We start from the raw sequence: 18,357 nt of genomic DNA on the forward strand, positions 1-18,357 counted from the left end.
CGAGGTCTTCTTGCTTCAGCTGTGGGAGGCATCATGCTCACAGGCTCTTGTCTTGGTAGGGGACTTCAATCATCTGGATATCTGTTGGGAAAGACCACACAATGAGCTGCAAGAGATCCAGGAAACTCCTAGAATCTGATGATGATAACTTTCTGGCTCGTATATTGGACAGACCAACCAGAGGTGAAGTGTTGCTGGACCTGCTGCTCACCAATGCGGGGGAGATCATTAAAGGTGTTAAGGCTGGAGTCAGCTTGGGCTGCACTGACCATGCCCTGGTTGAGTTCATGATCTTGAGAAATGTGGACTTGGGAAAGAGTAGGGTCAGGATCCTGAACTTCAGAAGAGCGAACTTTAGGCTATTCAAGGAATTGTTGGCTGAGATCTCCTGTGATGCTGTCCTTAGAGACAAAGATGTTGAGGAAAGCTGACTACTCTTCAAGGATGCCTTTCTGAGAGCACAGGAGATCTCTCTCTCTCTGAATAAGAAAGCGGGCAGAGGAAGCAGGAAACCAGCATGGCTTAGCAAGGACCTGCTGGGCAAATGAAGGGCAAAGAAAGGTACGTACAAGCTTGGAAACAAGGGCATGTCACTTAAAAAGAATACAGGGATGCTGTCCCTACTTGCAGATGTAGGATCAGGAAAGCCAAGGCACAGGCAGAACTGAACTTGGTGAGGGATGTTAAAAACAATAAGAAGACATTCACAGGGACATTGGCAGTAAGAGAAAGGCCAAAGTGACTGTACCTCCTTTGGTAAATGTAAAAGGAGAACTGGCTTCAACGGATGTGGAGAAGGCTGAGGTACTGACTGAGATCTTTGCCTTGATCTTCACTGGCAGCCAGGATTCTAAGATTTTTCATGTCCCTGAACTCTGCATCCCTAAACCTGTAGGTGGGGACTGGGGAAGTAAATCCCCCTGCACTGTAAGAGCAGAGCAAGTCCAAGACCGCCTTGTGAGACTGAATGCGTACAAGTCTATGGGTCCGGATGACATGCATCCCAGGGTTCTGAAGGAGCTGGCTGAGATGGTTGCTGAGCTGCTCTCCATCATATTTGAAAAGTCGTGGCCGTCAGGTGATGTCCTGGGTGACTGGAAAAAGGGTCATGTCATTCTCATTTATAAGAAAGGGATCAAGGATGACCTGGGGAACTACAGGCTGGTGAGTCTCACCACTGTGCCTGGTAAGATCATGGAACAGATCCGCCTGGATGACATGCTAGATCACATGAGGAATGAGCGTGTAATCTGAGACAGTCAGCATGGCTTCACCAGGGGAAGGTCATGCCTAACCAATCTGGTGGCTTTCTATGATGGAGTGACAGCATTGGTGGACAAAGGGAAGGTGACCAGTGTCATTTACCTGGACTTGTGCAAGGCCTTTGACATGGTCCCCACCACATCCTTATCTCCAAATTGGAGAGATGCAGATTTGATGGGTGGACCAGCTGGTGGATAAGGAATTGGTTGAAAGGCTGCATACAAAGGATGGTGATCAATGGTTCTATGTCCAGGTGGAGGCTGCTAACGATTGGTGTCCCCCAGGGGACTGTCTTTAATGTCTTTGTCAGTGACATTGATGATGGAATTGAGCGCACCCTCAGCAAGTTTGCTGATGACACCAAGCTGAGTGGTGCAGTTGACACAATGGAAGGGGGGGATGCCATTCAGAGGGACATCAACAGACTTGAAAGGTGAGCCCGGGTCAATCTAATGAGGTTCAACACAGCAAAGTGCAAGGTTTTGCACTTGGCCCGGAGGATTCCCAGGCATATATACAGACTGGGAGGAGCAATCCTTGAGAGTAGCCCTGTAGAGAAGGACCTGGGGGTCCTGGTGGATGGAAAACTGAACACGAGCCAGCAGTGTGCTCTTGCAGCTCGGAAAGCAAATGGTATCCTGGGCGCCATCAGAAGAGGTGTGGCCAGCAGGGAGAGGGAGGTGATTGTCCCTCTCTATTCTGCCCTTGTGAGATCCCAGCTGGAGTACTGTGTCTGGGTCTGGGGCCCTCAGTACAAGAAAGACAGGGAGCTGTTGGAGAGAGTCCAGAGGAGGGCCATGAAGATGATCAGAGGGCTGGAGCACCTTCCCTACAAAGATAGGCTGAGGGAGCAGTGCTTGTTGAGCCTGGAGAAGAGAAGGTGTGGGATGACCTCATTGCAGCCTTCCAGTACCTAAAGGGAGCCTACAAACAGGAGGGGAGTCTCTTCGAAAGGGCAGATAATGGCAGGACAAGGCGAAATGGTCTTAAGTTGAAGGAGGGGAGATTTAGGTTGGGTATAAAGGGGGAGTTCTTAAAATGTCTTCAATGACCAGTTGTATCCACTGTGCTTTTGTTTGGACTCTTGGCTATTCCTCTATGTAACAGATGGCATTTGCTTAAACTGACAAGCTGTGGGATAGCCGAGCATTACTAATAAAACCTATCACATGTTAAACTTGACCTGACATTAATCAAGTTTTGAATGCTACAAATGATTCATGGATAATAATTAGTCTCTTGATCATATTAGTGAACATCAGTCTCACATTGCTCCCATTATCTGTGTTCATTCTTATAGGGAACAAATCAATTGCAGTAATTAGGTGTTTTTAATGTCTTTTGAGCCAAAATGTTCTGTATGATTAACTTGGCAAAGAGGTTATTTTTAGTTTTTCAATCTTGCAGCAGGATTGGATTCAGAGCTACTAGTAAATTAGCAAACTGAAAGGCTCCCCCCAAAAAATAGCGTTTTATAAAAAGTACGTATTTAATAACCTTACAAAATGAGAAAATTCCCATGTTTCTTTGCAATCATCTGGTATAATTTTCATCATAATATGTTTCAACTATTGCCATAGATTACCCTTCAAAATAGTTTGATTTCTTTGAATGGATGAGCCTTTGGAGTTTACTTTTATTCTTCTTGTTCACTACAGAGTTATTGGTTAACATAAATTGCTTTAAACACACTTTTATATAGACTATATATAAATATATAGATATATATACAGATTTTCTCTGTTTAGAACTTGAATTAATGTCTTAAGGGAATGGCTGCATGAGAACTAGAATTTGAGCTTTAGGCATAATTTTCTTAAAGGATTTCCATGTAATTTGGGTAATATGCTGATTTTATGGCCAAAGAGCATGAAATTTCCTTTAAGTAAGTAAGGAGCAACTGAAATGTTCATTCTTGAGATCCTTTTGCAGTTAGGGCAAAGTAGCTCGTTTCACTGGTTTAATGAAGAATATCTGCTGCCTTTTTAATATTCTTTGGTTTTTTTGAAGAGCATATAAAACTTCTTAGATAATTGTTTTGTAGGGATTTAAGCATTTCAGGTAGTTTGTATTTTTTGGATTGTACCCTTCCATTATGCATGTTTTAGTCTATTAGCATGAGCCAGTAAATAGTTCATAACTTGATTTTTTTAGAATACTAGTGTAAGAATGAACTGTGTTTTTACTGTACTCTTAATTAAAATTCTGCATTTCCTTGCTTGCATTCCTATTTCTCGTTTCCCAGAAAATCAAAATTCAAAGTTTCTAAGATAAGCAAATTCTATGAATAGTTGAGAAATTGGACTTTACCCTTCTATAAAAATACATTTCAATTAATACATCACTGCACAATTAATGGAATACTGTTCTTACCTTAAGTTGCATATAGTTAATTTGATTAGGTAATGAGAATGATGCAGGATGAACTGGATCATGTTAACATGATTGAAAACCCACTCCTGAACATTTTCATACACAATTTGGAGGAAAGCATGAAATCATACACGAGGTACTGCTGATGTTTGCATCAGTATACTGTGTTTTCAGAACGTTCCCAGTTGCTTGGGAAGAACCTCTTAGAGTCAAGCAGCCAGATGCAGTGAGCCATCAGCTGGTGCAATGCTTTCTCTGGCAAGTGCTGATGTACTCAGAAATGTTCTTGAAAGGAGGCTTCCAATAGGAGAACAGGGACTGCATTTTTTTTTCTTGCTAATGCAGCTCTTATAGAATATTCTGTGTAGTGTAGCTGAATGGTTTAAGTTGATGGGGGGAAAAATGGTAACTGTGTTTAGAGGAGAAGGTATTTGGAGAGGTGCATCTGCCTTTTTATGAAATGTTTGAAAAGTGACGCTGGTTTCATTGCACAAAGAAACACCTGAGGGGTGACTCGGTCACTCTCTTAGCACCTGCAGAAGAACAAGGAAGGAAAGCTGAAACAAAAAAATTGCTGAGAAATTTTCTTAGTTGTAGTAGTCAGTAGGAGCAACTTAACAGAAATTGTGGCTCTCCATCTCTGCATGCTATAACTTGGGACTGGACAGTTTTCCAAAGAATTACCTGAGACTTGAGCATATAACTTGAAGAGTCACATTAATATGTATGAGAGGAAAGGGTTTCTCCTCCTCCTCTTAGGTGTCTGATAGTTGACCTAAACTGGTGATATAGACTATGTCTTCTTTGGGACAGGGAGGGAAGGAGGCAGTGCCAGAGGTATGTCTTTGAGCCTTCCCTCTCTCCTTTCTGTTAATTTGCACTGGATTTCTTTGGGGCAGCTGTTTCACTTGAAATCCTAAAATTAGGTGGGGGGAATGGTATGCCAAGTAAAGGAAATACATAGCCTGAGGTTTTATTTACTTCAGAAAATATGTGCTCCCTTTAACTCCTAAAGCCGTATGTACCTCTGAGTCGTTAAAGACTGATTGGAAAGCTTTGTTATGTATTAGTAGAAATTTCGGTGCCAGCAGATGTTGACTTTATCAAAGAATCAAAATCAAAGCTTCTCTTAATGCTTCGTTTTGAGCTCTAATTCTAAGCATTGCAGGGTAGCCTCACTATTATCTTAAAGGTTATACCCCCATCAATAGGCGTATTTAATTATTTTTTGCAGGCTTCCTTTTCAAAATGTAATGTTAGAAAGCTGGAGTTTATAATGTAAATAATTTCAATCATGACTCCCTCATTATTTAGTTATATTTATTTATTTTGGAAATGTCATTGTTGGGATGAATCTGAGAAACTCTTTTTTTGTAATTTTAATTTAAACTGAATTTGTGATATAGCATATTCCATAGAATTTCTGATGTCATTCAAAGTCAGTGTGAAATGTGCAATAGGTTATTCTTGATATGTTTCTCTTTTGCTCCAAACAAGGAAGATTCAGATTTCCATCCTGTTTTTTAAGCCAAATTGTTTTGTGAAGCAAGACTTCAGTATTTTTATTCTGGTTTATTTTTCAGTTAAGTCTGGGAAGGCTACCCAATAGAAATGTTGATTTTTTGTTGTATGAATCTTTAACTGAATTTGTGATTCAGAGATTCTTTCTTCAGCTGTAATATAGTAATAGATGTAACATTTATCTTGTGAGTTAGCAAAATATATATTCTTAGTAGCAAACACGCCTTTCATTAATTCACGTATGTTTATCTGTTTTATTAAATGTTGTTAAATGAATACATTTGGAAACATTAGTGCTTTCCTTTTTGGATGTAGAACTTTCTGGGTCATCAAATAGTTGTCAAATATCAGCGTTTAAGTAATTATTATTTTGAGCATGGAAAATTGAAGCCTCATTAAAGAGTACTCTAGGATTATACTTTTGAGGGCTACTGAGAAAAATTGCCATTTAAATAGGAGTAGATAAATCAGAGAAATACAGAATCTAGCAAGCCAGATGGAAACTAATGTAAAATAAACCAGAAGTTATATCCAGATTTATAAGCAGAGTGGTCCATCTCTTCTAGAGAACAGACAGGGTAGTTGTTTCCTTTCAGATAAGGTGCTAGTAACAATGGGATATTTTCTGAAGTCTGTATAATATGTTTGAAAAAAATCTGCAACGTCTTCACAGAGATTTACTATTTATGAACCCATGTCTGTAAAACCTGACAGTTCTCAGGATGTGCCAGTTATTCTGTAGTCTCTCACTGAAGTCTGTAATAATCAGATGAAGAGATCGTCCTTTGAGTTGGGCTGAACCTTGCCTCAGTTAAGATGTTGTCTGTGGGAAGCAAGGCATGACAGGATGCTCATGCTTGAAGGCATCTTAAATTCTAGTTAACTGACAATTCAATTGATAGTTTATTTATCTGAATCTTTGGAATAAGTTACATTCCCTTTCCCAGCCTTCCCAATGGAGTGAGCAGCTAGATAACCAGCAACTTGAAGGTGGCTGTGAAAAACTGCATCAGGGCAGATGTGTGCTGAACTGCTGTAGCTGGACTGAAAACTAAATGAAGCAAAGAGCAGCTCTGAAATTGAAAAAGCATGCGAATCAGCATGTATTTGTCTTGTATTATAAAATCCAAAGCAATTCTTTTCTGTATCACCAAGTATTTCACTAGGTGAATAAGGTGTATCAGTTTTGAGTCAGAAACCAGACGAAATTGTTAATATTTCTATTTTGTGACATAGTAGATCCATAATAATTGTATGCAAGGACCTGAGGCAGATTGCATTGTAGGAAGTCGATACGACTTAGCAGAAATGTTAATATCATAAAATCATGGAATGGGTTAGGTTGGAGAGGAACTTAAAGATCACCTAGTTCCAACTGCCCTGCCATGGGCAGGGCTGCCACCCACCAGCTCAGGCTGCCCAGGGCCCCGTCCAACCTGGCCTTGAGTGCCTCCAGGGATGGGACATCCACAACCTCTCTGAGCAGCTGTGCTAGTGCCTCATCACCCTCTGAGTAAAACATTTCTTCCTGACATCTAACCTAAATCTCTCCTCTTTTAAAGCCATTTCCCCTTGTTCTATCACTACCAGACCGTGTAAAAAGTTGGTTTCACTTCTGCTTGTAAGCTCCCTGTAAGTACTGGAAGGCTGCAACGAGGTCTCCCCAGAGCCTTCTCTTCAAGCTAAACAAGCCCAACTCCCTCTGCCCTTCTTCAAAGGAGAGGTGCTCCAGCCCTCTGATCATCTTCATAGCCCTCCTCTGTACCCACTCCATCAGCTCTGCATCCTTCCTGTACTGGGGGCCCCAGGCCTGGATACAGTATTATGTTTTGGAATCTGCGTAACTCTTGGTATGTTGAGTTGCCGTGTTGAGGTTTTTTTTTGTAGGGGAAGGAAAAAGCACAGTACTTACTGAGCATATGAATAAAATTACATCTGGAAACTCCAAAGAATTATGTGGCTTGTCTCAGAATTACAGCAACATTAATTATAAAATGCCAGGATTATGAGGAATCTATTCACACATATTTTTTTTCTCCTCTTCCTGCTGGAGGAGCTGAGTGCTTCCTTTATTGTTACGTGCAGAGAGATCTCTAAAGCATGATTCTTCGGTTATCCACTCAAGAAATTCTACTGACTGGCTCAGTGTTCTAGCAAAATCAGCATCACCCATTGTTAGCAACTGCTTTTGATGATGTACAGCTGCTCCTGACCTTTAGGTTAAAGAGCAAAGAGAAATCCTTTTACTCATCATGAAGCTCCAGTCATTTCGTGGGGTTGTACCATTCTTTTTATTAGATGGCTGTCATTAGATATAGCAATTATTTTTAACTGGATTCATTTTTAAATAATAAACTGTAGGATGAATATATGGTTCATTACCATGTTCACTGTAAAGCAGGAAGCTGCAAGAAGTGAACAAAGAGTTTCACAGGTGGAAATGCATGTCACAAGGCCATGAGGAATAGCGTACCAGAGGAATTGGCTTGCATGCATCATTTACCCATCTTTTATAAAATGCCACTGAGATGCACTGCATTTTATCTGATCCCTGGCAGTAATCCCAGTCAGGCAGGTGTGCCATTTATCACAGTGCCGATTAAAGACTGTTCTGTTCAACTTTAATTAGAAATTTTAATGTGTGGAAAATTGTACGTCATTTTGTATAAGATAAACTGAGATAACTGCATTTTAAGTTCATAAATGTGAAAGCCTTATACCAATTATATTTCTGGTGTCAAATATTTGCTTATATGTCATGCGTTCCTTCTCTGCTCATTATCCTGTCGTTTTAAACTTTCTGCAATATTCAATAGATACATGTTCTCCTATTCATAGATGACCTCTAAAAAGTTTAATTCTGAAGTAAAAGTATATGGGAAGAAGCTGAGATAAAATTCCTGTTCTCTTCTTCCCAATTCCTTTTAATAAAAATTTGTTTCTAGAATCCTGCAATAGAAGTACCTGTAATTGACCTAATGAGAATGGACCCGAAGTAACCAGGAGCATGAAGAGCTTTAATTATCTATTCTGGTTTTATAATCCTTTTTGTCTTTGACTAATTGACATTTCAGAAAAGATGTATTATTAAGATAACTGCGGAACTCCAAAATGAGGAGAATGAGTTCAGTTTTCTAGGAAACTTGAAACTGGATGTCAAGTTGATAAAAAGGAATCCCTTGTGTTCTGTAATTCTGTTGGAGTGGAATAAAAAGGTATACTGGAGTGTAATTCTGAAATGTTAAATACAGGTGTTTTTTTTTTTTTTAGAATCACACTTTTTCCCCCTTTTATGAATTTGTAGTAGTGCTACTAATGTAATTTTCTAGAACTTCTGTTAGTCCAGAGTGTAGAGAGCTACAGATAAAACAGTTCATTATAGTAATTCTATACCTTAGATTGCTGCAAACTTCAAATGAAAAAGTGTTTAAAGTATTTCTGTGTTCTACAGTTGTATTTTGGGAAAGACTAAATGGTATTTTTTTGTAAGCTCCAACACCGAAGTAACCATGTCCTCAAACTATAGTTCCTTTAAGAAATTATAAGCAAAATCAGAGATGAAGGGGTTTTCTTTGCTGCTTTGGTTTATGTCTTTTCATAAGCTGGGTAGAAATGTAGCTAATAAGGTATAGCAGTAGCTAATTTTAAATTTGGATTTTATTTTCAGTGTTGGTTTTTATTTAATTATTTGGAGAGGGGTTTTTTGGTGCCTGAATTTAATGAAATCTTTACCATATGTTTTTTTAAATGTCAAGTATATTCCTATTACAGACTTCCTATGGGCCGGTCAATTTTGGAACTGCACTGTAACACTCAGTAACATTGAAAGTTATCCCCAGAAGACTTGGCTGGTTTAGAATTTTTTTAAATTGTGGTTTTTAACATTTCTCAGGAGTAGTTGTTTAAATATTTTCCAATGTATCGTGCCGAAGCAAAGATTAACAATGAGTTTATGAAAGACTTGAATACTTTGTTGTTTTGTATAGACGCCTGATAATTTATTCAATTGTGAGCTTCAGTTGTAGATTTCAGATGATTATGGATTGAGATGTGCTGCAACTACAGATTCCAAGTATCTGCTCTATCTGCTGAGAACCATTGTTTCTTCGGAAGACTTCTTAACTCAGAGCAGATATTTTTAAGTACTTTATCACTTAGGAGTACTCTCATCAAGAGTGTTTTTCAGTTACACTGTATCTGAAAGTTCCATGGTGAAGGCTGTACTTGTTGATGCAGTTACAAGCACAAGTATGCCAGTAACTGCCGATGAAGAAAAAAGTAAACAGTTTTTATAACAAACAGATCAATTATTCTGTACAAATAGCTTCAGGTTTTAGATGAAGTAACTTGTTATATTATTACTTTAAACATTTAAAGAGTATATATGACCATTAAGCTTTTGATTTGTTAAGTGTTTAACTGCACTGCATTGACTTTTGCAACCCACAGTAAGACACAAATGCTATTTCTTGACTCTTTTCATGTTTTTGTCCTTTACTGAGGGCAGAGGTTGTTACTTAATTTGAATAATTCAGTCAGTGGCTCTTTGACTGTACAAAGGCAATGGTACAAAGCTAACAATCTAGGCTGAAACGCTGCTTTTAAAACTGCTTGTGATAGTCAGATGTCCGTATTTGCTATGTTTCTTGATAGTGTGGTAGTGTACATGTCAGGGTTTATTAATCGTTACTAAAAGCACCTGGAAGTTAGACAAATTCTTCATCTGAACAATAAATTATTAATTATTACTAATTATTAATTATTAATAATTCTCCCTCTGTACTCAGCCCTTGTGAGGCCCCACCTCAAGTACTGTGTCCAGTTTTGGGCCCCTCACTGCAAAAAAGACATTGAGGCCCAGGAGCGTGTACAGAGGAGGGTGACGAAGCTGGTGAGGGGTCTGAAGCACAGGCCTTATGAGGAGTGGCTGAGGGAGCTGGGATTGTTCAGTCTGGAGAAGAGAAGGCTCAGGGGAGACCTCATCGCTCTCTATAACTACCTGAAGGGAGGTTGTAGTGAGCTGGGGGTCAGCCTCTTCTCTCCTGTAACTAGTGACAGGACAAGGGGGAATGGCTTCAAGTTGCGCCAGGGGAGATTTAGGCTGGATGTTAGGAAATTCTACTTTACTGAAAGAGTGGTCAGGTGCTGGAACGGGCTGCCCAGGGAGGTGGTTGAGTCACCGTCCCTGGAGGTGTTCAAGAAACGTTTAGATATAGCGTTGGGAGACATAGTTTAGTGGGGTTGTTAGTGGTAGGTGGATGGTTGGACTAGGTGATCTTGTAGGTCTTTTCCAACCTAGCTAATTCTATGATTCTATGATTCTATAAAACATAAAATAATAACTGCATTTTGGCAGTTATCCTTATTTTTGCTATTACCTATCGATTGTAGCAATCACTAGTTACTTTTCCTTAGGCATGTCATAATCTAACATGGATGTGTATGATCTGTTTTCCTAACCCTTGGCTAGCTGGTTTCATTAGTTTGCATAGGCAGGTGTTTCTTTTCCTATGGTAAATGCATCTCGAGGGATGTAGTCACCTCCATACAGAATTCAGAATCTTTCAGAATGTGAAATGGAACATGGGAGATCCACATTAATTCAGATGGTGGTTTTGCAGTAGTGTCGTTGTGCTAGTGGGTTATGCTACAGTTGAGCACTCTGCCAAACAAGAACTTTGGAAAATGCCCCGAAATAATTTACTTTCATGTGGGATATTGTGACATGTTTCTCTCTGGAAAATTGAAAAACAAAATTTTTTTCTTCTGTTCTGTAGCTCCTGGAAGGAAGCTTTGCTAGAGAAGTTAGCCATGAAGTGGATGGATTGATATTTCAGCCTACAGGAGTAAGTAGCTGATTTTTCTCCCCTCTACCCCAAAGGAAACTCTCACCCTCCCTCCCCTTTCATCCTCCCATCTACTGCCTAATCTTTATTTTGGTCAGGACAACTTTTCGAAGTTGGTTCTAATTTTTCCAGTTCCTTCGAATCCTTAAGTTCACCTAATTGCAATTCAAATTGTAGTATGTGTGGCTGTTATGTGTGTGATATACTACTAAATGAAGACGGATTTTTTTCTGACTGCGTGACCCATTGATTTGAGCTCTTGCATTATTTTTCTTAAGGATGTTTCACACATTAAATCTTTTACTAAAATGTTGAACAGTATAAAGATGTGTAACTGTAGTGGGGGAAGTCATCAAAAGTACTATGGGCATCCAGAAACAACAAGGTAAATAGGTAGTTCTCAAGCAGGAAAACTGGCTTTAAAGGAATTCAGTAGCTCTTCCAACCTACTCCTGCCACTGTTGATCTGGGTACAGTGTCACTCTGCAGTGTGTACTTTGTTGGTATAGATTGTGTCTGTAACATTGTTCATGTTGACTTCTTTTCTTAGCTTGCAAAACAAGGAATGGATTTTGACTCTTGGCAATATGACAAATAACTCTACCCTTAATATTACTAACAGAAAATACTTCTATTTAGTTTTCCAGATAAAACTTTTTTCTGACACCCTTCACCTATTGCTGATCTCAGCAAGGGTGATGACGTTCTCATCTGGAAATAAGATTAAACTCTTTATTGCAAGTTCTACGTCAACTAACCACAAAACAAATGATAACTAGACCACAAACTTTTTTTTCTTTTTGTATAAAGCTATTTCAAATTCAAAGCAGAGCTAGTAGAATAAAGAAAATTCATACTTCCATAGGAAATCCTGATGATGTCTTAGAATACTGTTAAAACCTAAAGCAATTGCAAAGGCTTCTCAGAAACAGTTTTCTGAGTATTAGAGGTTAAGCTATGGAGATTTACCGTAGTTAAATTTGAAATGATATTTTCTACTTGAAATGAAATTACTGAAGAATGTGTGTTTTTCATCCTTGCTGCTGTGGTAAAGTAATATCTTATATGTTTTGTGTTTCTAGAACTTGTTTTCTGATTTAGCATACTGGGACATTTATAACCCAATAAAACAAGTTTTCTTGCATAAATGCTTGTAAAGGTTTTTCATCTTTAAAATATGGATTGTATCTTAGTCCAATATAATGTTCAAATTTCAGCATTATTTCAGGTTTTATGAAATGTAAGTTCATTGCATCTGTTATTAAAGTGGTTTTCCTAGATGAAGCAATGCACGGTTTTCTCACTGGTTTCTGTAGCTGAGAAAATACAAATAATATATTCAGTATAAAAGAAATTATTGTACACCTGTTGTAAGTGTTAAAACTGATTAATTGGAAAGGTTGAAGCTGATAGCTGATACTGTTTTTTTATTTTATTTTTAATGGGAGCTGGGATTGTTCAGTCTGGAGAAGAGAAGGCTCAGGGGAGACCTTATCGCTCTCTATAACTACCTGAAGGGAGGTTGTATTGAGCTGGGAGTCTGCCTCTTCTCCCGTGTAACTGGCAATAGGACTAGAGGGAATGGCCCTGAGTTGCAACAGAGGAGATTCAGGTTGGACATTGGGAAAAACTTCTCTGAAAGAGTGCTCAGGTGGTGCCCAGGAAGGTGGTGCAGTCACTGTCCCTGGAGGTGTTCAAGAAACATTTAGATGGTGTACTGAGGAACATGGTTTAGTGGGAAATACGGGTGACAGGTGGAAGGTTGGACTGGATGATCTTGGATGTCTTTTCCTACCTTGGTGATTCTATGATTCTATGTGATAGGAAATGCAATAGGCAGCAACACAAGGGCAACAATATAATAATGCATAAACGATCCCTTGATATTAATAATTGAAATGATTTTTGTTTTTGTATTATAGTTGCAGTTGTGTGATGTGTTATCACTTTTCAGAGAAAGAAGCCTATTGTTGAATGAGGTAGAGGCCTGAATTTCAGTCATGGTGTGGCTTAGAGACCTGCATAAAAAACATTTTCTCTTGAGTGAAGAGACCATGGCATATCCACAGGAAGACAGAGAATTTTAGGGAATGTCTTCTTGAAAGCTCCTGAAGGCTCACTGCATTTTGAGGAAGAAGAATGCAAAAGTCGACATGAATCACAAGAGCACAGTGGAAGATGGCCATTTACAGACATGAAAAACTGAGGGGAAGAACACTTTCCATACCTTTAGTAATTAAATGAGAGTACAGAAATTAACTTACTATTTAATACAAAGAATGTGGATCTTATTTGTTGTTTGCTTGAATGTCTTTTTGATGTTTAGTCAGAGAAGCTTCTTTTCGTCTCTGGTCTTAGATGGTGGTTTCCAGACCACAGAATATGGATATATTCCCCACTAGCATAGGCAACACTGGTACTGGGAGTAGAAACAGATGGAGAAAAATATTTTGTTACTTTTTGGTTTAATTACGTCTTATGATAAAAATCAAATACCTGAAATGATTTCTGAATAGGAGTGATTTCTGCAGCCTCTAAGAACTCTGGCTTTGAAAAGATTTGTCATCAAAGTGCTTGTGAATTAGTTCAGTTTTGAGAAATCATCTTGCTTTGAAAGGGGATTTGTGAAAAGGTTTTACTACCAAATTTATGGTTTCAGTTAGGTATAATATAATTTGTTTTCTTTTGTTAGTCTTTTCTGTGTAAACTCATTATGAATAGTGAGTTTCTTGTTCTGAGGCAGAAATTTGTTTTGAGTTGAGACTGGTGATGGTAGAAAAAGCATTAAGGAGTAAAGAGGCCATTTTCTGTCTGTGCAGTTTAGTTTGTTTTGCGTGATCATACTAGCAGTGCAGTATTTCTCCTAGTTAATTCACCACCTGAGTTGTTCTTTATGTTGTGTATTACCCAGGGTATGAGAAGGGCTTTAGCTTCACAATGACATTTAAAAGGCAGTGACTGGAGGCCTCCTATCTTCTTCCCAGCTTTCACAGATTTAATTTAAGAATGCTTTATAGGTGATTTGATGTGATGTGTGCATCACAGTAAACCCCGCATACCCCTGTCGTACCAACCATTCTCTAACAACTCCATGTTGAAAGACAAATATAAGACTATGTTTTCTTACTATTGTTTCTCTTCTTCCCTTTGTACTCTTCTTCCTTTCCTCTGTTTCCTTTCCATGCATCTTTATCCAGTAGCCTGTTTCTCACATATCTTTTGGTTTCCCTTTCATGTCATTACTTCATAATACTCCTTTTCCCTGCATCATTTTCTATCCATTTAAGATGCTCCTGATATAACTCCTGTATGGTTAAGTCAACTCCATTCCATTTGATCAGCTTTCTGATCCCTCTACATGTAACAGGTTGGCAGAGCAGGGACCGAAGCTAAGTGCTAATTAGGAGGAGTGAAACAGGCCAGCAGGAAACTTCATGGACAGGTATGTTGCCCCATGATTGTGCTTTGGACAATGAGCAGATTAGTTTGCAAGCAAAAACCAAACAACTTATAGAACAATTCAGAATTTGTGAATAAGATTGGAAACTTCCAACCATTATTTCTGAAAGGTTGCTTCAAAACAGCAATCAAGACCGCAAGCGTGTTTTAGAAAGCTTGCAGTTTGCCAACCTGTGTGGTTTTATTGGAAATCTCAAAAATTGCCTCTTATCTTTTGATGGCAGAATCAGCTCTGACATTTGCCCACTCATCAGTGAAATTACTTCTGTTATCTGCCTTATAAATCATACTTTCACCCAGGTATCTGCCTGCAACTATCTAATTTTTGCTGCTAGCAATCTCTTAATAACTGATTTTTTTGCTGGCTAGAACTATTACTTTACCTTGCTTGGGAAGAGGATGTAGGAGTTGTTTTATTACTTCAGCAGCCTAAAAGAAGGCTAGGAGGCCATCAATTAGGAAGGCCTAAAGAAGCTCAGGAATTGTGGAAAGCTCGCATCAGAACTTACTGTCTTTTTCATCTTTTTGCCTCCTGAGCTCACTGATTGTTTTGGCTCATACTGATTTCTGTTTGATACTTCTCTGTGCTCTTATTTTGGATGACAGATGAAGTCCAATTGTGTGGGTTCAGGGCGACTCCAGAGAAGGAAGAAGGAAAGCTGCTGGACTCTGTTTTAAGATAAAGATTATTTTAAAGAATGGCTGAATTATTTAACTCATAACTCTCAATACTGAAAGCTAACAAAAAGCTTAGCCTTTAAAATGAAAGGAGAATAATGAACAGATTTTTATTACTGGCTAACATTGCATGAGTTTTTAATACGTCTTTTAATACGTCTTTTAATACGGTGTGAAATGCTTGGTTCTCTGTTAATGGTTTGTCCTATTATGATTGTATAGTAGCTGTTATTCTTTTCTGTCCTTATAAAAGTTACCTAGACATCTCTGAAGCTAACATTAAATGAGCTATCTGCAAAAGACACCACCAAATGAAATACCTCTTAAAGGTCATGTTTTGTTTCAATAAGCAATGCCAGTTTATCCTAAATAATCCTATATAACTGGTAAGCCTTTCCTTCCACGATATATGCTTTGTTGGATCCTCTGCAAATTTTTAAATGTACACCATGTCAGTTGTTGACCTATATTTGAAAATTGAACGTCATGTCTGCAAGTGACAGGGCATCAGTTGTTGTTAAGTATTTCTACTGCAGTAGCAAGCAATGGCTTCAGATAGACCCGCATGTAGTCTTGGTGTACCAATGCTGGTATATCAAGACTTAGGAACAATCATAACATATGTTTTTGCTTCTAACAAATATACAAGTTTCTGGATTTAGCTTTCTAATTTTGTAATAATTCCTTAATGTAGCTCCTAAGATTGCCTGATTTTTATTTTCGTAGAGTTTGCAGCATAAAGGAAGAGATATCAGGCGAGAATAATTTTGATCAGTCTTTGTGTTGGACCATACTTCTAAAAACTTCCATGTATCTTTAGAATATCTCATTACTAAATGTGATTTCCTCTGTAAGAGGAATGTTCATGACTGCGTCTGTTACTAGTCAGTGGTTGCTGTTGTCATGTCAGCGTGCGCTTTTTGTTCTGCTGGAGGTTTTCCTTTCACAGAGAATTTGCTGTCAATCTCCTGAAATGCCACTGAGCTTTACAACTCTTTCCTGCCTATGAATAGTTGTTATACTCAATTTCCATGGCAATGTTCATGGCAGTTTGTCTCTTAAATTGCTAGTTATATCTCAAATATACCATCCTATCATATGCTTTATGAATGTACTAAAATGTATTGGCAATACACTGTATTTCTTTGAGCTTTTTTTCTGTGACTATACAAGAAATATTTTTATATCAATTCAATTCTGCTGTGCTATCTTGGGGTGATTTGTTTTATACCTTTTTTTGAAAACTAAAAAACTAGAAAATTATAAAAACTAGAAAATTAAGAAAGTAGAGATGGAAATGCAACTTAAACAGCAATTAGTAGCATCTAGTTAAACTAATTAAGCCTCATTTAATTGAATTGTTAGAATCCTAGATAAAAGTGCTATAATTTTCAAACACAGTAAACTTTCATGATTTCCAGAGGTAATTGACTCCTCAAGATATTTGATAATTTCCTATTGATACAAACTCGTAGCATCCGCACTTGTCAAAACATGTCCAGAGAGAGGGAGAAGCTGAGTCATTTGTAGTTCTGAATATAGTAAGAAAATGACGTAGCAAAGTTTTCTGTGCTTAAATTTCTTCTATTGGATCGCTGGTATATGTAGAGATGCAAATGTATATGCTATTTGCCAAAATCTTTTAATTTGACTTCCTTTTTTTTATGTCTGAGTAGATGTCAGTGACTTAAGTCTGATTACCTAGGGAAAGTGTTAGTTCTAATTGATATGTTATCTCATTTGTTTGCTTAAGACCTATGGCACCTGATGTTCTGTGATTTCCCAAGTGATTAATCACATTTTTAGGAGCTATCTAAACAGGTTCTTGAAATTCTGTTGTGCAGTTTAACCACTGTGCCTGATAATGGCATTAGCCAGGAAAGATGTATTTCTTATATTTTATGTGATGTGTACTGTCATCCTCAGGGTTGTCAAAATGCCATAAATATAACGATGGCTGTATTTATCACTTGAGAGATTGTCTTAAATATGCTTTTTCTCGATGATGCTAGATGTTGAGAAAGATATATTTTGTTAGGATAAGCAGAATCATTTGCAACAGCTTTCAAATATTTTTGTATAGCTTTGTCTCCAAGTCCTTCCAAGGAGCTTGTTGAGTGTACTTGCTGTCACACTCCCTGCTGTGTCAGGGTGCACATGTTCTAGCTACAAGAAATAAATGTTGGGCATATGTATTATAAAACAAGATGCTCAGGTGAGAATACCAAAGCAATTGTTTACCCTTTACAAAACATACCTGCTTTTAAGAGAATTAACCTGTATTACACAAATTATGTTTACTTCTGTGTGATGGATCAGCTTTGAAAAACAAAACCCAATTTTATGACTGGACAGGGAAGTCTAGGAAATAATCTGCTTTGAATTAGTGAGAATTCTTTATTAAATCATCTTAGAAGCCAGTTCAACTCTTGATCCTTGACAGAGGCAGCCATGAATGAAGTGATCGGTTGTCTCCATGGCAGTGCTCCTACTCATCCAGAATCTTACAGAATCTTATCACTACTGAGAAGTTGATATAGTAGTGACTTGCAAACTGGAATGCACAGTTGAAAATATTTTAGCAACAGTCTCTTCTTCATATCTTTGAATAGCTATCAACAAATAGAATACCTCATGTACAATTCATCTTACCTCTTTTACTCCAACTGAAAAGATTTTAGGAAAAATATCTGGAAGAACTACTTTGTTGCAGTTGTTTTCTCCCATGACTTTCTCCTGTACATGCTAGAACAAGACAGCCAACAGGCTTCTTACGTTTTGATGAAGATCATTAATAAAATGTTCTTATTTTATCTTAATCGGGGCATAGCAGTGAAGTAAAAAGAGCGGTTTGTATCAGGCTAAGGCAGAATATTTAGGTAGATCTCCATCCTGCAGTTTTCAGAATGGGCAATATCCTAATAAATCTGGAAGACTATCTATAAACCTGAGATTTGGGCAAGCAGGGTTGTTTTCAGAGAAATAGTGACACTTGCATTTTGGTATCTGGATGGTCAAAGTGCTTAAAGTAAGATGCAGTCTTTCAAAAGTTGAATGGTATATTTTGCATTGCTCTCATTCGTAATTTGAAATGCTTACTCTCTCTGTTCATATAAATAGTAAATTTGAAAGTGGAGGATCAATATCCAAAATGAGCAACTGAATTTTTGCAGTTATGGAAATACATCTTTTAGTTTCTAACATGTATCATCAGACA

At 38.0% G+C, this 18,357-nt stretch overlaps 1 protein-coding gene across 1 annotated transcript in view; it reads left to right on the forward strand.

The window, feature by feature from the left end:
- The window catches only part of RNGTT (RNA guanylyltransferase and 5'-phosphatase), a 188,536-nt gene that overhangs the window by 86,671 nt on the left and 83,508 nt on the right, over positions 1-18,357 (forward strand). The window contains exon 12 of the mRNA XM_021390753.1: positions 10,935-11,003. Within this exon, the coding sequence (XP_021246428.1) occupies positions 10,935-11,003 (69 nt within the window). The remainder of the gene's footprint in view (positions 1-10,934; positions 11,004-18,357) is intronic.

Source organism: Numida meleagris, chromosome 3, assembly GCF_002078875.1.
Source record: "Numida meleagris isolate 19003 breed g44 Domestic line chromosome 3, NumMel1.0, whole genome shotgun sequence".
NCBI classification, from domain to species: domain Eukaryota; kingdom Metazoa; phylum Chordata; class Aves; order Galliformes; family Numididae; genus Numida; species Numida meleagris.